General features: G+C 37.0%; 2 protein-coding genes across 7 annotated transcripts in view; one reads left to right on the top strand and one right to left on the bottom strand.

The window, feature by feature from the left end:
* LOC110472824 (endogenous retrovirus group K member 8 Gag polyprotein-like) overlaps positions 1-743 on the bottom strand; it is a 37,196-nt gene extending 36,453 nt beyond the window's left edge. Inside the window, exon 1 of the mRNA XM_077785918.1 lies at positions 662-743. The gene's annotated coding sequence lies outside the window, so the exon portion shown is untranslated. The remainder of the gene's footprint in view (positions 1-661) is intronic.
* PRP4K (pre-mRNA processing factor kinase PRP4K) lies at positions 11-25,038 on the top strand. 6 transcript variants are annotated; one of them, XR_013340669.1, is made up of 18 exons: positions 11-111; positions 3,812-5,002; positions 7,897-8,070; positions 8,344-8,499; positions 9,238-9,319; positions 10,826-11,036; positions 13,456-13,529; positions 14,882-14,972; positions 15,355-15,502; positions 16,732-16,869; positions 18,054-18,207; positions 19,079-19,193; positions 19,675-19,826; positions 20,280-20,366; positions 21,036-22,368; positions 22,889-22,975; positions 23,799-23,844; positions 24,853-25,038. XR_013340669.1 is itself a non-coding variant. In XM_021534866.3 (15 exons), exons 1-15 carry the CDS (start codon positions 74-76, stop codon positions 21,237-21,239), a joined length of 3,015 nt encoding a protein of 1,004 aa, XP_021390541.3. In that variant the 5' UTR covers positions 11-73; the 3' UTR covers positions 21,240-22,576. The 6 variants fall into 6 exon arrangements, 1 of the variants encoding a protein (XP_021390541.3); XR_013340671.1 differs by having other exon boundaries at positions 21,036-21,808; positions 22,323-22,368; positions 22,889-25,038; XR_013340667.1 differs by having other exon boundaries at positions 23,799-25,038.

Raw genomic sequence — 25,038 nt, 5'->3', positions numbered from 1 at the left:
TTCACTTCCGGCCCCGCTCTCCCCCCCGCCCCCTCCCAGCGGCGGCGGCAGCGAAGGAGTTCGGAAGTTCAAAATGGCCGCCGCGGCCGAGCCCGAGCAGCGAGCGCCCGAGTAAGGACCGGCTGGAGCGGGGGAGGCTGCTCGCTCTGGAGCTTTGGGGAGAAGGGAGGTGGAGGGAGAAGCGGGGGCGGGGGGATTGGGGAGGGGAAGCACACACACGCGGGACGGGGACGACACGAAGCGGTCCGGGTGGAAGTGGTGAGGGAGGAGGAGGAAGGGGCTATGGAGAGGAGGATGGGGGAAGGCGGCCGCTCCGGGGGAGCGGGGCTGCCGTAGGCGCCGCTGGCCCCGCGGCGAGGCCGCCCGGCGGGGCCCGGGGTGCTGGATCCGCCCGTGGATTCGGGAGGGCCGCGCGGGGGGAGGGGGAAGGGAAGCGGCGGCGGGCGCGTGTCCCCGGGAGTCCCGCGCGCGCCTTCCCGCCCCGCCGGTGCCGCGGGGAGCCGGGACTGCCGCCGCCGCGGGGACGCGGGGCGGAGGGACGCGCATCTTCCGCGCGGCTGCCAGGCCGCTGCCCGCCCGGGCGCGCAGGGCTCGGGCATCCCTGAGGCCGGTCCGGGCCGGCGCTCCCCGGGATCCCCCACGCCACTGAGCGTACACGCACCCCCACGGCCCCTCTGCGAGCGGGGCCGGGCGGCTCGGGCCCGCGGCTGCCCCGGGGCCGCCGAGCCGCTGCCCGCCCTGCCGCGAACTCTCCTCCCTCCCTCCTTCCCCCGGGCCCTGGCCGCTCTCGCGGTATAGAAAGTGCCCGTGCTGGTGGAAGCAGAAAGTGATTTGTTGCCGCCAGCCCCTCCTTCCAGCCCGCGAAATGACTGGCAAGTCTCGGCTCCCGTTGGGAAGCGAAGATCGAGCTGCCGCCTCCCTGCTGGAACGGGGCTCCCGGGCGTGCGTTTTCCAGGCACCCCGGTTAGTGCCGTGGGGTTTGGGTTTGTCCGCACTCAGGAGCTCCTGAACACAACCTTCTGGAAATTCTGGGAGTTAACGATCTTGCTTGCGCTATCGCTGCTCTTTTCTGCGTTAATATTTTAGTCATATGAACTGCTTTCTGTGTCTATTTCTCCTTAACGAGTTTTGATTTGAGGCTTGATTTTGTTGTTTATCCTGGGAGTAGAAAACAGGTGAGGAAAAGCAGTGGGAATACATGTGGGCTGTGTAACACACATGCACATGAAGAATAGCGTTTAGTATTGTAGAGAAGAAAGTTAAGTAATAAGGTAGAAGCTGATGATAGGAATTCTATATGAAGGAAGAAGATGAGTGAAATCACTGCACATCCTTATGAACTTCCTTCAGTTCTTCTCCTTGAATTCAAAAATAGGAAAAAGTAGGGCTATGACAGGTTCATGTCACAGTCTCTCTCTGTTTAAAGCCATTAGCACCTAAACATGTAGACATGCCTCATCACCTTCTGAAATATTCTTAAAAGGCTTTTTCATCCATGTCATTACGTCTCTGAAGTATTTAATGGAAGTAAAAGTTTATCCACAGTTTAATGAAATTACTTGAAATAAATGTATCCCTGTACATGAAGAAAACTTGAACTGTTTCTTGCATATTGATGAACCTAATATTATTGTTGAGTTACAAAGACAGCTGGAAGTTGTATTGGCAGCCTGTAGTGGCCTGAGCTGCTGCTGTGGTGAGGTGTCTCGTCTGGCACCTTAGCTACCAGCTGGCTTTTCCAGAATTTAAGATGTAGTTATTACATAACTCCAAAATATGTACAATAGCAAAATAACTTACTTAAAGATTTTGGTGTCACTTTCTGCTATTAAGAGAAGGAAGACTTACCTAGAACAGCTTGAACAGATGTGATTTGTATTGTATGTAATATTTCTATAATGTCTTGAAGTACCTTAATGTGCTAACTGGGGATTTACACAGGATCCTAGATCCAACTGAAAGAAATTTTGAAGGGCACATAGTTCCCTTAAAATTCTCCTTGTCGCATTTCCCCACTTATGTCACAGATGGACTTGCTCAGGATGACAAATCCAAGTAGAAGAAGTTTTGCATTTAATGCTTCTTCTTTTTTAAACTTTTTATAATGCCAAGCACAAGATAAAATAAGCTCTTTTTAAGCCAGTTTTTCCTCTTTTGTTCTGATATTCTTATCATAATGGTATGGAGTGTAAGGAGGTAGCAGTTAATAAAAACACCTTTCTGTATGCCTTGAATAAACAGAAGTAGTAATAAAAATGTAAAAGACAAGCAGCATTCTGAGTTAAGTCTCTGAATATTTTATAATCTTAAGTCAAACAGTTTGTTCCTTTTGGACATTGATCATTTCATAGCATTAAAGTTTTAATAAAAAAATTTAGCCAATAATTTTAGTGTACTTTGCAGAAAAGTCAGTTTTATTTACTAGTATAAGAATTTGCCTTAGCTCAAGCAAGAGAGAGTAAATGTGCACTGCTTGAAGATCTGTCCTTAATTAGGAAGACACTAATCAAATTTGTAGTGAGGTGCTGTCCTTTAGGTCTGGCTTAGAATATATGTCTCTGATATATTTATTGGATCAGATGATTGGTAATGCTCTTCAGAAACAACTGAAACCAGTAGAGTTCAGAAGGTCATTTCCACATTTCTGTGTACATTAAACCCCTGCTCCTGACTGTCATGTTTGGGGGATTTCTTTTCACCTAATGAGGCTTAGTATACAGCAGAGAGCTATGTTTAAGTTACTAAAGTGGTAACTAGTAAATTTCAAAGCTGTAGTTTAGATGGGGTGATTTGTAGAAAGCTGAGCACTGGCACCTATAATATTATTTCAAAAGGCAAATGTCTTTATTAAAAGACAGTAACTTGATGTTCTGAAGGAGATGGGGAGGTATTTGCTAAACACTGTAAAAACCCCTATTGCTAAGCCACTTTCAGTGGCTATGGAAGATAATACTAGGAGATATGTAACGTCAGGACTGAATTTTATGTTTTTTGAAGTTACTATTTGGAGAAATTATAGTTGATTGAAGATATTCTTTTTAGAAGAAACATTATATATTATTAATTTAATAACCTGCTGTACACTTACTTTCAGCTGTTTTGGTCAATGGCATTTTACATGTGTCAAGATTACCACATATTTGAAGCTGCCAATCTGCTGCATACTATCAGAAATCTGCTCTGAAATTAGACTTCCTTAATTTATCCTGTTCCTCAATAGTGTTCCCTATATTGCATAAATAATACAAATTATTTTCCATTTTTTGATTTTCTGACAGGTGTGTGCACTTAGAGAAAAAAAAAGTCTTAAGAGAGTTAGTCAGCTCTGTATGAGATTTTAAAATAGGATCAGCATCATACCTTGAAATTAATTTTTATCTTTGGAGTACAACTGTTTTCTTCCATTTGAAAATGCTTGTTAAAGGCATAGCTTGGGTTAGGCATTGGGATGGAGCAGAAAGTGGCATGGGTGAGGATGTACTGACAAATAAATATTCAGCAGTGTTGTATGCTATTAACAGGTAGTTCAGAATTGAATGTAAAGGCATAAGCATTGATTCCATCCACACATTTGGTTTTGTCAGTGCGTTTGCTGTCTGTTCTTTCCATACTGTTTCATTCTGCAGCCGTAGCTGTGTTCCTGAGGAAGTGTGTTTGCTGTTACAACTTACTTAAATTGGTGGTACATTTTTAATTCTCCCAAAGGTAGGTGAATAAATGCCAGTTAGTTTCTATCATAAAAGGCTGTCTATTTAACATGAGATAAAGGATTACAGTGAGTTTATAGTACTGATCTCTTTATTTTTTGCAGGGTTGAGGATGCTGAGGCATCCGAGAAAAGTGTGAATGAAGAAAATGGGGAAGTGTCAGAGGCAGACCAACCTCAGAACAAGCACAGCAGACACAAAAAAAAGAAACACAAACACCGAAGTAAACACAAGAAACACAAACATACTTCAGAAGATGACAAGGACAAAAAACATAAACACAGACACAAACATAAGAAACATAAATGGAAAGAGGTGGCTGATGCCTCTGACAAAGAAGATGGACCAGCTAAAAGAACTAAAATTGATTTTTTGGCTCCTCTGGAAGACTTAGAGAAACAAAGAGCATTGCTGAAAGCTGAACTTGAAAACGAATTAATGGAAGGAAAAGTCCAGTCTGGGATGGGATTAATATTACAAGGTTATGAGTCGGGATCTGAAGAAGAGGGTGAGATTAATGAAAAAGCACGAAATGGAACAAGACCTACAACAAAGTCAAGTGCTAAGGGGAAATTAGAACCTGTGGACAATAAAACTAGTTCCAAGAAAGCAAGTAAGAGTGAATCAAAAGAAAGGACTAGGCACAGATCTGACAAAAAGAAAGCCAAGGCAGGAGTTGATGGAGTCAAAGAAAAGACTACTAGAAGCAAGTCAAAAGAAAGGAGGAAATCCAAAAGTCCTTATAAGAGAAGTAAGTCTCAAGATCAGACAAGGAAATCTAGGTCTCCAATACTTAAGAGGAGATCTCAGGAGAAAAACAGAAAGTCTAAGTCTCCTCCAGAGGATAGAAATAAGTCTGATGATAAAAGTAAATCAAGAGACCGCAGAAAGTCTCCAGTTGTAAATGAAAGCAAAAGCAGAGATCGTAGAAAATCTAAATCTCCAGCAGAACTAAGAAGTAAATCCAAAGATAGACGATCACGGTCCAAAGATAGAAAACCTAGGAGATCAGAGACTGACAAAGAAAAAAAGCCAATTAAATCTCCTTCTAAAGATGCTTCTTCAGGGAAAGAAAACAGGTCCCCTAGACGACCTGGCCGCAGCCCAAAAGGGAGAAGCTTATCTCCCAAACAGCGTGAAAAGTCAAGAAGAAGTAGATCCCCTCTCTTTAATGATCGTAGATCTAAACAGAGTAGATCCCCCTCTCGAACCCGCTCTCCGGTTAGAAGAGTGCGGAGTAGATCTGCAGAAAGAAAAAGAAGAGAATCAGAAAGGAGGCGTCTTTCTTCTCCCAGGTAATTTAAAGGTGTCATGAGCCATCAGAAAAATGTATTATGGGATGAACTATTTTCTAGTTTGGAGTTTATCTCCTTATTTTGTTCAGAAAATAGGTATTACAAAAGGTCATCAGATAGTACATTATATCATGAGTTTAATTTATATGTATTCAGGTTTTTTTTAAAAGACTATTCTTCCCAGCTGTCAGATATGCAAATTCATCTTCTACTTGTTAAAGTGCTAAGTTATTTGCTGCTCACATCATTACTGGGAACAAGATTTGTAACTGCATTCTCCTTTTTATCTCTAGTTGGATTCAGAATTTGGCTTCTATTTTGTTTCTTTATCAGCAGTTCTGTTGCTTTCCAAAACTTCTGTGGAGTGAGAATCCTCTCCAGTATTGCATATAAGTGTTGGCTAAAAGTGGGTAGTTAGCCCCTCTTTCGCCTCAAAAAAAGCCCTAATGATAGAGTCAGTATGTGTGAATGTAAGCAGATCTTTATATCAAGATGTCCTTTTCAGGGTCTTTTTTTTCTTCTTCAAAATATTGTGGATTTTCATTTGCTAGCAGGATGGTAATGTTGCTTTGTTTTGGACTGCTGTATGTAATGATCATATTTTGCATACACTTAAAGGAGAAGGATAGATAACTGTATATTGTGTTGGTATAGTCTTGGCATTTTTTTAAAAATACATTTAAATTACAAAAGCAGTTACCTTGCAATTTGAAAGCTAATAATGCCTGGGTGGCGAGTTTCTAAGAAGAGAACGATATAAGTGTATGCGTTTTTGGAAGCTACTTCATTAGCTGTAAGAAGTTTAAGAGCCAGAAGAGTTTGACATTGGATAATAAATAATTTAACACTTTGTATCAGGGGGTTTAGCTTCACCCAGTCTGAGAACTAAGAAGTATGAATTTAAAATGAATTGGAACCACAAAGGTTAACGAATAGGCACTTTACTAAAAATGTGAAAGTTTCAGCCTGAATCACTGAAGGTTACTGTGGTTTCAGGTATGGGGTATCTTTGGATACTTTGGAGAATGGTCCCAATGATGCTCACACAATCAAGCAAGTATTTTAAATGCTACCAGTTTATCTGGCTGCTTTCTGGTGAATCAGGAATGTGTCGGCACCCGACCACTGAGTTTTTCTGGCATAGTAGTCGACTTTTCCTCTGCGGTGTTTTGCATCTTTCAGTTTTCATTTTTCTTGACAGCTTGCATTGCAGCCAGCTTGAATTGGTTGTCTAGACACTTATTTCAAGTGATGCATGTGTCTAGAATTTTGCTGTCAAATTCATACTTCTGTAACTGCGTGGTGAGCAGCATGTGAGTGGGGGACTACTAAAATATTTTCTGCTGGAGGTGTTTGCAGATCAGCAGGAATAATCTTTCCTTGTAAGACATCTGAATTAATTCCACCTGTGTTCAAGTTTGAACTACTTGTAATTACTCAAACTGCCAGTGAATTTCAGGAGTTTTAATGAACTGTCTCAACAAAAAAAATCCCAGTAATTTCATTTTTCAAGTTTGTTTCCAGTGTTCTAATCTTGTAAGATGCTTCTCAGGTCTTTGACTGAAGTTACACATTATGTGATGTTACTATGAATTCTTAATCATCTCCCACTTTTTATCTCACCTCTGTGATCTCTGAATGAATTTTTTTTTGTAATAGGTATTTTGATTAGGTTTTGGCAGTACAACTACTGTGTTAGTCAGGAAACCTGGAACTCTTCATCCTGTGCCTTTTTGTGCAATATTGTTCACAAGAACGTAATGTAAATTAATTGAGCTAAAGGTATTGCCCTACTCCAGCATTTGAGTACAGTAATTCCTTGTAGAAACTGCCAGTACTCTGCACATGCATACATTTTCCTTTTGCCTCACTATTTTGCATCAGTTCTGTATGTCTGATCATTATCTGTAGTTAAGGTAATTGAAACTGATGTAGCAGGCTCAAAACAAATGAAAAAATCGCAGAATGGGTGGAATTAGTCTTTCAGACCTAAGGTACTTTGTTCATTGATGAGATATGACACATGTTATTCCAAGTTGTTCCAGCTTACTAAAAAAAATCAAAACTAAGGAGCAGGAAAAAAATAGAGTAGTAACATTTCCTTTGAAATAGAGTGAAACTATTTTCCAATTTCTAATGCAGCCTCATTAGAGTAGTTGTTAAATTTATAATTTCTATTCTTTCCAGTTTTTGACTGACCTCTTGCTGTCATACAGTTAAGCTTTTTAATCCCATCAAGGATTTTTTTCTTGAATAGTTGAGTCCTTTTAGGCAAGAATAAACTAATTTTGAATAGTGTATATAGTATCAGACTTGAATTATTTTTTAATTTGAGAAGGGATATTTAGATTTTAGTTAAGTATTCTAGTTTTAATCTGCTGTTTTAGAATGTATGAAATGTTGAAGCCATGCAGTTGTAGTGCCCAAACTGAAACAGACATTATTGTCACTACTGTGAAGAAGCATGACCCTAAGCCTAAATTTCAATAATATGGTGGGAAGTTGGTGAGATAATTCTCAAGTATAAGATTTTGGGGTTTATGTATTGTTTCAGTACTGTGTCTGGTAAACATGAAAACAGGCCACTATTTATGTAAGACCTAAACACAAGCTTTGTTTTAAAACCTCTCTTAGCTTTGTGGTAGTAATAATGAGCTCTTTCCAGACTTGTCCTAAACTAGATCTTTGTATGGGCACACAGTTCCTAGGGTGGGGAGAGACATGCAGGAAGGGCAGCCAGCTCTGCAGCCTACTTATCCATCCTTCCCTCAGAAGCCCATCTTGTGGTCCCTCACCTGCAGTAAGATTTTTCAAGTGAGTTTTTAGAGGGAATAGATTTTTTTGTTTTCAGCTTGCTTCTGATTTTTACTACCACTCTCTTCCTCTGTTTTAAGAACACGGACCAGGGATGACATTTTGTCTAGGCGTGAAAGATCCAAGGATGTCAGCCCACCCAGCAGATGGTCCCCATCCAGAAGAAGATCTCGGTCCCCCATTAGGAGGAGATCTCGAACACCCCTTAGACGTAGCCGATCTCCCAGAAGGCGGAGTAGATCTCCTCGGAGGAGGTAAAGACACCCTGTGTTGTTAAGTGTATTTTGTAAGATATTACAGAAAGAATAAGGATTGCTATTGTATGTGTAAAAAGACAGTGCTATTTTTTTTTTTCATATTCATATGTGCTAGCACAGTTAAATTCATTTTGTCCTCCATTAATTAAATTGTTTTATTACTTGGAATCATTTAGTGTCTTTATGTTTTCTGAAAAGACTTTCCTTCTTTTCTTAAAAAAGCCAAAACAAACCCCCAACCCAAAATCCAAATCTCTTGTTATCAAACAGGGATAGAGGCCGAAGAAGTAGATCTCGCCTTCGAAGGAGGTCCAGGTCACGTGGTGGCCACAGACGTCGGAGCAGAAGCAAAGTTAAAGAAGACAAATTTAAAGGTAGTCTTTCTGAGGGCATGAAAGCTGAACAGGAGTCTTCATCAGATGAAAAGTAAGACTGTATTTCTAACTTACACTGGTTATTTATAACTTGCAGTTCCATTGATAGCAAGAATGAACTAACATTTATCTCGATGGTGTAGATTTGAGTTGTTACCAAAAACCATGATCATGTTGTTGTACTTGCAGTCTTGTCAAATTAGTGTTGTGAGAATCTGAAAAACTTGGAATATGCAAAAAATACCAAGACCTGTTGGCTAGTGGGCAGACTTGTGGGGATGATGTATCATTAGATTTTTAAATTCAGCTTGATCAGTATCTTGTGAAAACTTTTGGTCTGTTTGGTAAAACTTACTGCTTGAGGAAAAACTTTAATAGCTGAAAGGATTAGCTGCTGTCTGCAAATTGTGCTTATATTTCCTAAACATCTGCCTATTCAATTGTGCAAGAGTATGCATTCTTAATTAAATAAAGAAAAATGATGCTACAGTGAAAAGGAACAAGGATTTTTTATTTGTTTGTTGTCTTTTAGAAGAGAGCTGTTAATGGTTTGCAATTAAAAATAGAATGCAGAAAGTCACAATGAGATACCAAGAGATGAATTTTTTTTGTCAGGAAATGTAAATATATGCAGTGGGATACACTGCATTGCTTTCTGAGTCACTTGAACAGCTATTGTTCAATATGTTCTGTGCTTTATATGCCAAGCAACTGCACTTGGTAAAATTCAGTAGATAATTCAGTAGATAATATGTTTATGAAGTGATATTAAAATATCATATTTTTGTAGTCTTGAAGACTTTGATTTGGAAGAAGAGGATGAAGAAGCAGAGATAAGACAAAGGAGATTACAGCGGCAAGCAATTGTTCAGGTACATGGTTACAGGAACTAATTCTGTGTTTTAGTGTAAAATGTCAGGGTAATGGAAGGTTCTTTGCATATTGCTACATTACAATAGTAATTCCTAGTGCTGTATTTTTCCAGTTAGTTCACTGTAAATGTTAGTCTCTCTTAAACTCTGCACTTCTGTTGTCACAGCATTTCTTTTAAAACTGAAGTGACTTTTCTGTGAGTCATTTTTTGCTGCAGTTAAACATTCTCTGGTGGTCTTAAGGCATGTTAAAAATGTTCTTCAGTTACATTCATCTGTAGGTTTTCTCTGTAGCTGTATCACGGATACAACAACATCAGTGTAACAGTAAGTTATATATTGATTAACCTAACTGATCAGTTTGCTTCTAGTAGAAGTTATCCTTGTCAGTTTTGTAAAGCCACTGGCATAGGTTCCTCCCTAAAAACACATGTGAATTTCCTGAACTTCTTACTCCAGTAACAAGGTAACAGTAATCACAGGTGTAATGTGTGAGCAAAACCCCTGAAGGAAGCTGCGGCCAAAGGGGGTGTCATTGTACAGTACGAGTCAGCTATCTCTTTTCAGAGGTGAGATTTGGCACACAATTAGAACATAGGCAAAATGCTGTAGCGTATTTATTTAGTATTGGGTACAAAATTACTGGCTTAAATATAGTGCTTATTTTAAATAGGACTAAAAATACTGTTCATGGTTTGAGTTTTATGTTGTAAAGCCCGTTGAAAAATCCTTCAGAGCTGTGACTGAGCCAAACCATATAAATTCTTTTTAAAGTTACACTTGATGTTATTGCAGACTGGAAGCAAATTGCAGAGCCGATTTCCCTAAATGGAAAAACCTCTGCTTGTATTATTGAATAGTTCCACCTAGACAACTGAGGGGTAGCAGCATTTCTTCATCTTGATTTTTGCCTTTTGGGATGGGAAGTGAGATCTGTATAATTTCATAGTACCTAAGGGTGACAAAAATTGTAAAGATGATGTTTGAAATTTTTTAATGCTTTTGAAATTTTTCAACACCAATGAATAAATAGGATTTATAGTTCACATAAAGAAAAACTTAATCTAAAAGCTGCTTTTCTGTACTATAACACTAATAAAACTGGGAAATATTCTAGAATGTAGGATATAAAATAAGTAATTTTCCCTCAAAGACTGTATTAAGTGTTTGTGTGCCAGGATGGTTTAGTAGTAATTTTGTTGCTGCTGACATTTTGTTGTACATAACTAAGTAGTTAATATTTAGTGATAATCTGTTTTTACAGAAATGTAAAGACTAAAGCACACACATTAATATTTCAGTCTTATGGTATGGACTCTGGTGCATTGTGACAAACTGAATTTTCAGAAGTTATATCCCATTTTGAAAATAATCTGTTGTCTTTATAGACATAGGTGATCGTGAAAGCAAAGATTAATGTTTCAGCTGAAAGCCCAAACCATTGAAAGGATGGATATTAAAATGTTTAAACTGTGATATGCTATTAAAAAGTAAATTTCTTTTCAGAAATACAAAGGCCAGACAGAAGACAGTAACATATCTTTACCATCTGAACCAAGCAGTCCTCAGAGTAGTACACGTAGTCGCTCAAATTCTCCTGACGACATCCTAGAAAGAGTTGCTGCTGATGTTAAGGAGTATGAACGGGAAAATGTGGACACGTTTGAGGCATCAGTGAAAGCCAAGCACAACCTCATGACAGTTGAACAGAACAATGGTGAGATTCTGACATCTCTCTAGTGCAATTTATGAAAGCTCCGACACTTAGCTTAGTTTACTTACATACTTCCAGACTAGGAAGTAGGTTGGCTTTTTGGATGGAACTTGTGAACGTTTTTGCAAATGTTATGTTACTAAAAACATAGCGTTAAAATAAATCTTCCTCATTAGGAAAAATGGTATGAGTGGAACATTTTCTCTGTATGTCTAGTAACTCTTAACACAGTTTGTGCTTTACATTTGGAAGAGCTAATAACCGTTCTGTCTATATGGTTAAGAGTTAACCCTTATAAATTTTTCACTGAGGCAAGTTGTTTTCTTAGAAGCTTAGCATAGTCTTAGGAGTTTATTTTGTGAGGGTTGGAAGTTATGCTCCTTTTATAACTTTTTTTGGTCAAAGCCGCTATGACAGAAGAATATAGGTAGGTCTGTAGTAATTAACAATTATTAAGATTAATGATTACAAATGATTTTGAGGGTCATTGCTAGTAAGTCCATTTTAGTAGCATAGCTGCTGAAATGGGTATTTTCTTTGTCTTCTCCCCTGTCATATACTCCATTGTACAGCCATGTTGAAATTAAATAAATTTTGATATAAAATCTGCCTTTTGCCAGCTGCAGCAAAAGGAACATGGAACATCTCCCTGCACACCCTGTAGTATTGAAAGTCTGCTGCTTTTCTTGTCTTTTGAAAGTGGATTACTGTGCATCTTCCAAGTAGTGAGAGGTGTGTGCAGTTGCTGTATGGTTGTATTTGAGCAAGTCTAAGCTGCTTTGGTTTCTCTCTACAGTTTAATTGCAATAGCAATGTTTAATGAGGGCTGTGGAGCCTGCCTAGCCCCTCCGAGGGAGAGTTGCAGTTAGCTTGTATTTCACGTCCTGTGCTACACTTATCTTTGGGGGCTAAAAATGCTGTCTCTAGTGGATGCTTCTCTTCAAAGTAACAAAGCTGTATCTCTTTGGGACTGCTGTACTGCTCTATAGTTTATCCTAGCGTTTCCCTGGGGCATGTGTTTTCAGACTGTTCTCCTGCAGCATCGGTGAAAAGAACCGTTTTACTTTCTTTGCAAACCTCAAGTCTAGGTTTATTATGTCTAACAGACAATGTGTTTTTCCTATTTTGTCAAAGCACGTACTGCTCTCTGATTTTGTCTATTAAAGCATATGAAAATTTAAGTCTTAACTACGTAGGCATGTTCCACATGGACATGTAAAAAAGGTTTTTAAAGTTACATTCACATCTGGGTGGTAGGATTCTGGGTTGGAGGTGGCTGTAACAACAGCCAAAACCAGTGGGCTATCTTCCTCTACAAGAGTAAATTTTTATTTCTATGCTGACCTCTTACAGGGCCAGAGCAGTAAGTTGCTAGGAAACTAGTCAGTAACTCATTGCAGCCCAGTACAGGTAACTGGAACTAAAAGGAAAATTTGAGGAAGTTTTTTAGAAGGGTCTGTAGCTCAAAACAGTGGTGTAAACTGCCTCCCCACAAATGCCAGGTGACAGATCTATGCCTTGAAATAGTGGTATCAGTATGCTGGATGATTTTTTTATGCTGTCAGATTTCAGTCTGGTTATTTGGTATGGAAGGAGTTTGTGCATCACAAGACCTGAAGCCTCTGAGCTGAATTAATAGTTTATTTTTCTCCATTGCGTAGTGAAGGGAGGGTTTCCAATTTCCCATGTTCACGGAGGGCTGCCATAATGTGTACATGAATGAAATAGTTTCAAGTTTGCTTGCTTTTACTAATGTGTACTTCATTTATATTTCTTTGCTTTTATCTTATCAACCAAGTAAAATGTCTTTGGGATTTAAAGATTATTAAAAGGTGAGAGAGGGATAATCTTGACCATAACAAAAATGTTTCTCTTTAACATAATAGTAAACATTGTATTTGACAAAAAGCTGCACACTGAGTCCTTCTAAACAGGGTTGGAGAAAACATTTTCCAAAGAAAGAATTTTTGGGCTTTATAACTTTGGCTTTTGGTAAAATATCTTATGATTAGCAGAAAAGCATGAATTTATGTATTGAAAAGTGTTTGAAATATTACTGTATTTATATATATATATACATGTAGTAATTTTTTAGTTCTTTCTATACATATATATATAGTCATTATTTGTAAGGAGCATATAAGTATGTACTTTCTTCTTTCTGCTATGCTTACTTGAAAACTATTGCAGGTAGTTTTTCAAAGAGATATAAATTTTTGAGTTGTTTGAAGAACTTAAGTAGTCTGAGTTTTATATTCTAGAATGTGAAATGGTATTTGCTAGAAACATTAGTAGAACTACCTGTTTGCCAATGTACTGATCTTAGACACTGTTGTAAAGATACCAAGTGCCAAATTATACTGGCAACAGAGTTATCATTTGACATATTTTTCATGTTGAGTATTCTGAATTTCATTTTAAGGTTCATCTCAGAAGAAGCTGCTAGCTCCTGATATGTTCACAGAATCAGATGATATGTTTGCTGCGTACTTTGATGTAGGTAATTCTTGGAGATTAAATGTATGATTTTTTCCTGCTCGATTTATGTTAGAGTCACTGTCACTTGAGGATTGTGAGAACTTTGATTTGTAAAAGCTCATGCTAAGTGACTTCGTATGTTCTTAATCTTTTGGTCAGCCAAGGCAGGCAGAGTGCTTCTTAATTAGTATTTCAGTGAAATAAAACCTGCTGAAACTAGTGGCAATTTTACCAGAGTTAGTGACTGGGGAATTCACCTGCTGTTTGAATACAATGGCACATGGTAAAAACATCAATCTATTTATAAGTTCAACTTATTATTGTTACCATGTTGCAGTGTTCTAGATATTAGCTTTTTCCAGAGATTCATATATGGTTAATTAAAAAATGTGTAAGATACTATAATTGACTAATGATGCTGTGTTGGAGTAATCTGGTGGTTGGTTTGGAGATTTTTTTGGGATGAAGAGGTAAATTGCCTGGTATTACTTTAAAACTTTTTCATTAGCTCTTCTCTAAATATGCTGCAATGACTCTCAGATATTGTTGGTCCAGTGACTACTTTTGAGACTTAACATGCCATTCTCTATAAATCCTGTGCCTTGTTGAAAATAACTAAAGACAAGAACTTTCTTCTTAACTTAAACCAAAATTAACTGGAGGATCTTTATGGCAGATACAACACAGGCTGTGGTTTCACTCTAGTAATAACAATGGTATCCCTCTGACGCAGAAAAGGGTAGTGTGTGTGTGAGGGTGCATTTCTAAAAGTTTAGAAGTTAAAAGTGGGGATTTATATGGCTTATAAGTGAGCAGCTCCCCCTTCCAGAAACTGTTGTTTAACTGAAGATAAACGTTTTTACTCATAGTTTTGAATTAGTGATTAAAACATTACCCAGTATGTTAAGAGATGTTAACAGCAGTTGTAGAAGTGTTTTGGTAGTATGTATAACAGTATGAAACAAGTAGCATGTAATGAACAGAAATTCAAAGCTTAAACAGTTGTGTTTTCCATGCAAAGTACTGAACTTTTTTACTATAAACTTACTGTAAATAAGTAGTCTTACTTAGATGGTCCAAAATGTGCATTCTACTGTGACTTATATAAATTCGTTGTGAGTATTAATTGATACTTTGCCCATTTATGTTTAATAATAATTCTGTTGGTTGATCTCATCCTCTTTCCATGCATCAGTCTTTAGATACTGGTATGTAAATAACATTAAGTTGTTTCTCTCTCCTGCAACCATAAGTGTGTTTATGTTGTGGAGAGAACAGTTTTTTAGTAGGGAGAAAGAGCTTTGGGAAGTAACCATCAAAGGAAAATATAGAGCACACAAGCAAAGCTGTTACTTTTCTTTTTATTTCAGAGTGCTCGTCTAAGAGCTGCTGGGTTTGGAAAAGACTTCAAAGAAAACCCCAATCTCAGGGATAACTGGACAGATGCAGAAGGCTATTACCGTAAGTTGTGTTTGTTTATCTGCAAGGACAGATGTTGAGTGAAGGTCCTCATGTATAAAAGTATTGAAATGTTCTTCTAATGCAGATGGGATACATCTGCATTAGAACAACCCAGAGCTCTCTCTGAGTGTGTAATGTAATGGATGAAACAAGCATGCAGGTTTTAACCTCAGTTTTGAAAGGACTCCAGACTTAGAGAGCCACCCCTTGTTCCCCATAATTTCCACAAAGCTAGGTGATACAAAACATTGTACACCATGAAATTAAAGGATCTTGCTGTTTACCCTCATATTTTGTAATGCTAGAGAATGGTTTATTTTTCTTAAAAAGTTCCATTACGTTTATACCTCATAACTTGAACTTGCTTGGTTTTATCCCTCAGGTGTTAATATCGGTGAAGTTCTAGATAAACGTTACAATGTCTATGGTTACACTGGTCAGGGAGTCTTCAGCAATGTAGTGCGAGCCAGGGACATGGCCAGAGCAAACCAAGAAGTAGCGGTGAAAATCATCAGGAACAATGAACTTATGTAAGTAGTGGGTTTTTTTGATGGTTAGAAAGCATGTGGAACAGTTGAAGTTTTTCATGGTGTGATTTGAATCTCCCTTTGTTTCAAGTGAAGTAACAGATCACAGCTGTTATTCCTGCCTTTTCTGCTAGTATGAGCCAGATAATGGGAAGCACTTGAGGACTGTGTATCCACACTTCTTTACAGCTATCACAGGAAGAAGGGTATTTGCATTTTCATCAGGCACTTTCTCATTTGCAAAACTGCAGGGAACAGTGATAGCAAGAAACAAGGTTACAGCGAATTATGAGCCCTAAGTTTCTTGAGGTGGGAGATGTGAACTGTAAAAATTTTGTTTCAATGGATCAAATCTATTCAGCAGGCTGTGGGATGGATCCCAGTCAATCATCTGCAACTTACGAAAAGATCTCCATGCATTTACTTTTTGTGCATATTTTCTAAACATTTGCATGTATATGAGATACGTGGAAAAGGATAAAAGGAGATGGTAGTCTCACTGTTGAAATACAAAATAAAAATTGTCTTTCAGAATGGGTGAACATTAACAGGTAGTATCTCTTAAGCTATGTCATTTGAGGACTTGACTTGTCTACAATACTTGTTTTCACCATCTGTTGCAGTATTTACACAGTAATTTCTTGTGTCCTCTTCTGTTAATGACAACTTAAATGGAAATCTTTTCCATGTATTTTACCTTGGAAATTTTAAAAATTGTCTTACTGTGTGTATAACTGGATTTGTTTTATTATACAACTAAGTATCTAGAGAAGTTCTAAAGGCAAAAGGGAAGGTGTTCACTTTGGTATGTTGTATAGATAATAAGCTTAGATGTGTAATTAAATACATAGTTCAGTTTAAATCTTTTAATACTGTTGTATGTGGTGAAGCACTTCTTTAAAAAAGTAAATTTCTCAAGTGAGTGCTGTTTGAAATTTGTCACATTACAGGACAAAATCAAATTTTAGCTTTAGATGCAACTGAGAATGAGGAAAGGATAAGTAGGTTGTAAAGGTACAGTGAATATCCAGGAATTAAATGAACTTTCCTAGTGTGTAGTCACTGACAGCAAACCATTGTTGTGATTTTGGTTTTTCGGGTGTTGTACATTAAGTATTGCCAGGGCACTTCTCATTCCTGAATAATTATAGCCACGCAAATGAATGTTTATATTTAAAAAGATATTAGAATTTAACTGATTTTGTTTTATAATCACATATCTCTGTTTTCAGGCAAAAAACTGGCCTAAAAGAACTGGAATTTTTAAAGAAGCTCAATGATGCTGATCCTGATGACAAGTTTCATTGTCTACGATTGTTTAGGCATTTCTACCACAAACAACATCTCTGTCTGGTATTTGAGCCACTCAGGTAAGATAACAAATGTTTGGGGTTCTCTGTAAAAGATAAAAGTACTACTGTGTTTTCTTTACCTTTTTGGATTTGGCTGTTGTTTTGATACCTTGTTCTAGTGCCAAGATTCCAGAATACAAGGAACTTTGAAAAAAAAAAATTGTCTGTAGGCACAAATTCACAGTCTACTGGACTATTTCTGATTTATTTTCAGCACTGTTTGGATTTTTCTGCCTGGAAAATATTTGAAACAAGAAAATGTATTAAAGATGGTTCATCTCTCTAGTACTGCGGTTGATGATTTTTTGCATATGTCAGTATTTTTATTAGTTTTCATAATTCTTCATTTTAAGGGTTTGTGTTAAGTTGCATTCCCAGAGAGATTCAGGAAATGTTGTATATTCTGTAAAGAATACACATATAGTAACAGCCTTAGGGAGAAAATTGTTACAGTAATTCTTTGCATGCTTACTTCCTGTTCAAGTAATTAAGGTCTTGTGACAAGTTGATTGTAGATACTATTTTATGGTAGATAAGATATCTTAATTGTCTTAGTCCCCTTTCCTACCTAGAGACATCAGTTGTTCAAATCCCAAGTTTTCTGTCTATGTCATATTTTGAGTTTTGCCATGTTTGGGGTGAAGATAAGTTATACTGAAACAATGCAAATTTTGTGAGATTACTATCATATTTCATTAATAAGCTGTAGAACAAATTATTGTCTTGTGCTGCACTATCTCTTGAGAAGACATTTTTTACTTAATTATGTCCAGTTATGTTTTTGTCCTGGAATGATGGTCTTTTAATCTGCTGCTTAAGTCACAAAAAATCTTATCAGCTTTTATCTTTTGCACATGTCCTTTTTCATTTATGGTTGAGAAAAAGGAGTACAAAAGGTTTATGGTTGTTAAGAAAATGCTGTTATTGTGTAAATAAATCCTCTTATATCAATATTGATTACAAATACGCTCTGAACTAAGTAAGTCCAGTGCAGTAAGTAATTACACAGCGTAAGACAGAGCTGATTGACCAGCCTTTTAAATTCAGTTCTGTAGCTCACAGTGGAATGTTGAATGCTACATTTCTCAAAAAATATGTAAAGCTAAGTGGATTGTTCAAGTTTGTTGTAGAATTTAGGAGGCCACTATCGGTTTTTTTGTTAAGCTCTTTCCAAGTCTTTCTTTCCCCCTTTCCCTTAACAGTATGAATTTACGAGAGGTGTTGAAGAAGTATGGGAAAGATGTTGGACTCCACATTAAAGCTGTGCGTTCCTACAGCCAGCAATTGTTCCTGGCTTTAAAACTTCTTAAAAGATGCAATATCCTACATGCAGACATTAAACCAGATAATATTTTGGTAAGTAACAAATAATTTAAAACTTTTGAAGTATTTGTAATTCATATAATCCTGTTAATTTAGGTGAAGTCAAATTTACTGAAAATGTTAGGGGTTGGCACTTTGATATAAAATGATATTGTGGTATGAATAGCAAGAAAAAATACAACACAGCAACTAAATAAAATCTTTTTCAAACAAACATTCACCCTCTTCTATCTTTATAGAAAGACTTTCCAAACTAGGACAGTGTCTTATAGGAGAAATATTTGAAATTTTCCCATCAATACATGAGAGATGTTCTTGCTTTCTACAAAATGGAAACAGGTTGTTTGAGTCTGAATGGAGATTTTATGTGGGTGAGATGATGGGGAAAGGTCCTTAATGCCTCTTTTCCAGTAGGGCATGAGAGCTACATCAGAGGAATCCAGTGGTTTCCTTTGGTTTTTTTGGACATCATCCCTGTGACAAACTCAGATTTTTAATTAATCTAAAATGTTCTCTTATTACTGTCTCAGCAGTAAAATCTACTATTCACATCTCTAAGCATGAGATGTGAATAATATGTTGTTTTAAAAGTGGTACTCTAAATACTGGAGTTGCAAGTCTCAATTGGTAAAATTTCAATATGTGGAATGAAATCTGGGTCCATGGATATTTTGTTATGGGAAAAGTAATGAAACTGACCTTTTTTTGTATTTTGTAGGATCTGAAGACATTAACTCTCATTTTGAGCAACTTTTATAATTTTTAGAATTCCGAGAGGAAGGAACTTCAATTTAAAGTCTGAATATTTTTCCTGTCTCTGAGTTAAATGTGTTGTCACTTTTACAGTTCTGTTATCAATTCTGTCCACAAGTAGTGCTAATGGATATTTATGTTTAACTTGCAGGTGAACGAGTCTAAAACGATACTAAAGCTTTGTGATTTTGGCTCAGCTTCACACGTCGCAGATAATGACATCACACCCTATCTAGTTAGTAGATTTTATCGAGCTCCAGAAATCAGTAAGTACATTTTGGATTAGCTACATTTATCACATACCAGCAAGTTTGCCAGTATTAGCAGATGAAAATTTGACTTGAATTTATCCTCTAGTCTTAGCAAAACATGACTCTGAGAGTATGATGGCTGTCAAAAATTCAGAATTTGAAGGCATGTTCATGTGACTCTTCACGTATGTTGGTGATCAGCTCAGTGAAAAGTCATTTTGATGGGTTATAGTTATGTTTCAATTTAGAGCAATGTTTCCTGGTTTTTGCTAATTTAAAGCTGATCACTTTAGGCATTAGATAAAAGCTTCCCTTTCTAAAATAGGGATACTTCAAAAGCTAAAAGGTTTACATCCTTCTTTTATGGTAGCTTTTTATTCCTAAGAAGAGCAGTGCCAATATAGTTTAAAAATCAGAACTTTTTCATTTTATCTGCTTTTGTGATATTATATCGAAGTATGCCTTTATGGAATTAACTGGAATTGCTCTGTTTCAGTTATAGGAAAAATCTATGACTATGGTATAGATATGTGGTCTGTAGGCTGCACATTATATGAGCTTTATACAGGAAAAATACTGTTTCCTGGCAAAACCAATAATCATATGTTGAAACTTGCCATGGATCTCAAAGGAAAGATGCCAAACAAGGTAAGAAAAATAAGTACTTAATATATGAAACTGCTCTAATAAACAGTAGAACTTAGTCTTTGTTGTCCTGGAATTCTGTTTCTTATCATATATACAGTTTCTTAAGAGTAAATACTAGACTTTTCTCTGACTGTATAATTTATACTGATTTAAAATCTTATGAAGTGAAAGTATACAGCTTCTTTTTCATAGACTTAAGTATAAAGTGAAAGCAGAAACCCTCTAAGCACTGACCTGAAAAAAATGCGTAAGTCAATGAATGTTACTGTGTCCTTTTTCGAAGGGTTTGAACTGCATCTTTGTATTCAATCTCAACATCACTTCCTGTCCTTTGGTATTTTTGTATTAGTATAAAATTACTTACATTAGTAAATTAATAGACATTGATGTTAATTGTGAAATGTGTAAGACACAGAACTTGCCTTAAAGTCTTGCCTCTTCCTCATTTTCCAGATGATTCGAAAAGGTGTGTTCAAAGATCAGCACTTTGATCAAAATCTCAACTTTATGTATATAGAAGTAGATAAAGTGACGGAAAGGGTAAGTCCTCCATGTGTTGACTAACCCATGACTTTTTCCAAGCTTTCCTACTACATGGTCTTTCAAATGTACCTTGACTTCATACTTAAAAACAAGATTTTATAAGCTATTAGAAAGTCTTTTGCAGCAGTATGGACAGATTACATAGTTATAAAATGGCCAAAGGTATTTTTTTTCCCCTAGGATGTAGGAACATGATTAAGAAAACTAAATTTCATCTGGTAGATATACAGGGTATCTCCATATAATTGATCCTTAAATTATTAATGAAAGAAATTCTGCCTTCATTTTGTAGGAGGACATTTAGTATGATATGGTTATATTGTATGAGGTCACTATTAATTTTGGTTTCATCTTGAGATATATTTAAGAAGAATCACAAAATAGTGGACAGATACAGGAACTTTCCATGTGGACTTCCACATTCTGAGTTAACTGGGATGTTAGGTTCATGTGTGAACCTCTGTTGGTGGCCTCCCCCCTCGACAGTGTTTTTGCTGCTCTTTTCTCTGCACATGGTGATTTTATGAGGCCTTGTGGGGCAGGGTGTTGCTGCTCAGAAAAGAGACAAGCCTGCAGAGAAGCTGCTGCTGAAGCTCTGTAGAAGGGATGGATGGGGGGTTTGTGCATTACTTCTGTTCTACAAGACTACCATTTCTGTGTTTGTAGGAGAAGGTTACTGTTATGAGCACCATTAATCCAACCAAGGACCTTTTAGCAGACTTGATTGGGTGCCAACGACTCCCTGAAGACCAGCGTAAAAAAGTGCACCAGCTTAAGGACTTGTTGGACCAGATTCTAATGCTAGACCCAGCTAAACGGATTAGCATCAACCAGGCTCTGCAGCACGCCTTCATCCAGGAGAAAATTTAAACCAGATGAAGAAGTTCAAAGGGTTTGATTAATTAAGATACAAAGACTGAAGAAATTTCACAGCAGTTATTAATGTATATAAACATAAATATTTCCCCTGCAAAGTTGAGGAAGAAATGATACATTTGAATTAACATCAAGGCTGATATTTCTTTTAGAAATGTTAGAGTAATTCTGTTTTGTGTCTTATGTGAAAATTTTCACTGTAGAACTGTTTTAATTGCCAAGACTGCACAAAAGTACAATGCTAATGTATATGGTTGCAGTTCATATATATTATAAAAAGAAAAAAGCATCTGTTATAAAAAAAAAAGAAAGAAAAAAAAAAGAGAGAAGTAATACTGGGTGGTTGATTTGTTTTTAGCAGACTTGGCTTCATTTTTGTCTTTACAAAATGGCCAGCATAAATGCTGTTTATATTCACATTTTCCTAGGTGTGTGTGTGCAGGCCACAGCAGCATGCCCTTGGTGTAGTCAGTGCCGAAGGGGGTCTGTTCCTTCTTGAGCCTGCCTGCAGGGATGGTCTCCTCTTTTAAAGCAGGTTGTGTACAACTTTCAGTACACTGAAGGTAAGCTAACCCATCAACATCACCGGTGTTTAAGCTGTTATTTTACTGGAACAACTGACAAATGAGAGACAATAGCATTGTGGCAGAATTCCCTGCATGTTTGAGAAATGATCTTGTTTTATTTTCTGGCATTGCAACCGTGGCATAGTTACAACTTCTGTTCTGTTCATCACATTTAAAACTGGGAGAGAGCGCACTTGATGGATAGAGCGCCTTCAGTGTACTGTTTCTTATTACTTTAGTTTTTTTAATCAACTTGCTACAGACTTTGTATACATTTTGTTAAATACAGTTCACTATGACATAGAACCAATACTTACAGAAGAGTTTTCATTTAGTAATTACATATGTTGGGATCTCATTTGAAAGACCTTATATCTAAAGGATAGGTAGACAGCATAATGAAAATTTTTAACTATTTGTATGTCATTTTGAAAGTGTACTGCTTTATGCTAAAAGTGTTTCATTTGTTCATTGTTTTCATTATTTGTGATCATGTTGTCTTTCAATACAGGCATAAACCTTCCACTCTTGAACAAAGCAGCTGCTTTTTAAAAGCGGTAATTGCTTCTTTACCTTTTATTTCTTTTGTAAATGAAGCTTTTCTTTAAGAAATGTGACTTTAAAGTGTTGTCTCTTGCATAAAACAGTTGACACTTACTTATTGTAAAGTGAAGATTGTTCTGCTGCATGTAAAGTGGACCATGCAGATTTCTGTATGTTTTCAGTATGCATCATTAGATAATAAAGTCTTTTGTGAACAAGGCATTTGTAGCCATTTTTAAAAGAATCTGTCTTCAGTGATGGTAAATCAGGTAATTTGTAAGACCTGCCCCTGCATTTCCTATTAATCATTTAATTAAAGGGATTATTAAATGTTATGATCTTTGGGAGAGCTATAGGCTATATTAATTGGATAGATAATTATCACTGCTTAAAAACAAAGCAGAAAACCCTACAGATACTGTCTGTCTGCTTTCATTGTAATGAAATTATTCCTGTAGGACATGGGATTAAATTCAGGCTTTAACTAATGTTTGTGCTGTTTTTCTCACTTTTCCTTTTTGATGGTGCTGAAAGAGAAAAAAGGAAAGCGAGTCACAGGCCACTCAACGCCTACTCCATGGGTCTGATTTGCTGAGACACCAACTTCAGCTTCCTAACAAGGTTATTTCTGACAGCATGTGTAGATAAACATTTAGCAACAAGTTAAAAGAGATTGAGACAATTGAGTTGGTTATACAGCGTGCGGAAAACAGAAACAACCTTTTCAGGTCCATACTGCTGTTTTAATGTTCTCTTTGATGATGTTAAAAAGTTCATCGTTTCATTTTTTTATTAATATATTCTGACAGGCTGTGAAAACCCCACTGGTTTCACATACTTTATAATACTTTGAACTAAGAAGGATTTTTGTATCCATCTAGGTACATAATGGCAACAGTCATGCACTCTTAGTGCACTCAAGCATGAGGAAAAATGCCACAAAGCAGGTCATTCTGCTGGTGGGGAATACCCCACCGAGGAGCTGTAATGAACTAACTACGAAAACAAGCAGGAGATGGGTGGTTTTGTATACCTATTTGGAACTGTCAACCTGTCTCTTCTCAATTTATATTGTAAAATCCCTAATAAAAACTAATCTCTCCCTATTCCTACATATTGAGGTATCTTTTTCATACAGGAAATGAGAGAAGTTAAGCTTTCATGTTTAGTAAAACACTAGTTGCTTGCTTGTTAAATACAGCAAGTGTAACTTGCACTTCTACAACATAGGCAGCACGTCTGAGGGCACTTTTACACAGCTGTAGTAATAGCTTAGTCTTTCTGTTGCTTTGTACTTTATTAAATTAGGAATATGAAACAATGAAATGAGTTGGTGATACAGAAACAGAGCAGTAGAAAAGATGCCCCTTAATGCCTACAGAATTGTTTTAAGCTGTTCTGGAGAAGCATAAAGTTGCTCGTTTACTTGTTCTTTGTGTTGTAGGTGCAGCTCAAAAGAAGATGAAGGCTACCAGAAGATATGAACAAAGGTTTCTGTCTTATAAAAGATATGAAAAATACACTTCATCTAGTTGTCTTAATCTTTTAGCTTCCAGCATTTCAATTTAGAATTAACACTGCTGCATTACTGATAATTCCTGAAATATACTTGCTGTATTAAAATTTGTTACATTGATTGTTTTGTTTCTGGTTTAAGAGATTTTTTTATTGCAGTTAAATGCAGGTCAATTAGCATTGCCCTTAAATTAAGTATTCTTAAAATGATAGAATGAGCAGTACAAAATCTATTACATTTACTAAAAAAAAAGGGCCATTATATTTGGTTAAAATAAATGTGATAACCAGAAAACATTTAAGCAGGTGATGCAGTTTTTTCTTTAACTTCAGGAGTTTCATGATTTGTTTCAATTCTGTCAAATTTATCATCTATACAGAGAATAGCTGGCAGGGGTTATTTAAACAAAAAAGTGGATTTCAGTCCCCCATCCAGCTGGTACTTCTTGTTGACAACAGTAGGAAACTCTTTAGTTCTGGGAATTTTTGACACCATAAGGCCCCTCTCCAGTTTTGGGTAATGCCTGTCCCAGAGCCTGAGGTCTCTGAGGAGAGTAGCTGTGGCTGCCACTACAGTCAGCTGAATTCTCACAGTTGTGGCTGGGTGCAAACAGAACAGCTGTGCAACACTGAAAAATTTCTCAGCTCATCTGGTAAGGAGGATAACTTAATTTTTCCTCCTGAGCACAAATTTTTAATTTATGTCTTTGTTAGAGGTCCTACATACAGAAGGTTTGGCTAAATCTACTCTCCTGATTGCTGTTACATTCTCCCTCGTGGTGATAAGGAGCTTAATCTTTAATATACTCAGTTTTCCAAGCCTTCTGAAAAAAACAAGATTCCAGCCCTGTGGAGTTAGAATGTGTTTTTATTACCTTGGTGTATACTACTTAGTTTAATAATTAATTACTGTTCAAGAGTTTTTGATAGAAGCTAATGATTCCTTTAAAACCTTTTTAATAATACTTTATCTCCATACATAGGATAAGTGGCATTAAACCTCTGAAGAACCTTTATGTGTATATTGACCCCCATACAGAAGGCAGACCAGACTGTGATACTGCTGGAGATAGAGGGATCTTCTACAGCATGTGTAAAATTGTAATGTGGGTGGAGGATGTTGAGAAGTGGCAGTTGCTTGAAATTAATAAACTATGCTTAAAACTTTA

This window comes from Lonchura striata, chromosome 1, assembly GCF_046129695.1.
Source record: "Lonchura striata isolate bLonStr1 chromosome 1, bLonStr1.mat, whole genome shotgun sequence".
NCBI lineage: Eukaryota > Metazoa > Chordata > Aves > Passeriformes > Estrildidae > Lonchura > Lonchura striata.
Note: the sequence above shows the minus strand (reverse complement) of the source record. Positions and strands in the feature narration are given on the sequence as shown.

What these genes read in the sequence shown, in the direction of transcription:
- PRP4K (XM_021534866.3), top strand. Translation starts at nt 74, where the DNA reads ATGGCCGCCGCGGCCGAGCCCGAGCAGCGAGCGCCCGA. An exon ending in AGGCGTCTTTCTTCTCCCAG is followed by an intron (nt 5,003 to 7,896) that starts GTAATTTAAAGG and finishes CTCTGTTTTAAG; the next exon opens with AACACGGACCAGGGATGACA. An exon ending in AGCGGCAAGCAATTGTTCAG is followed by an intron (nt 9,320 to 10,825) that starts GTACATGGTTAC and finishes ATTTCTTTTCAG; the next exon opens with AAATACAAAGGCCAGACAGA.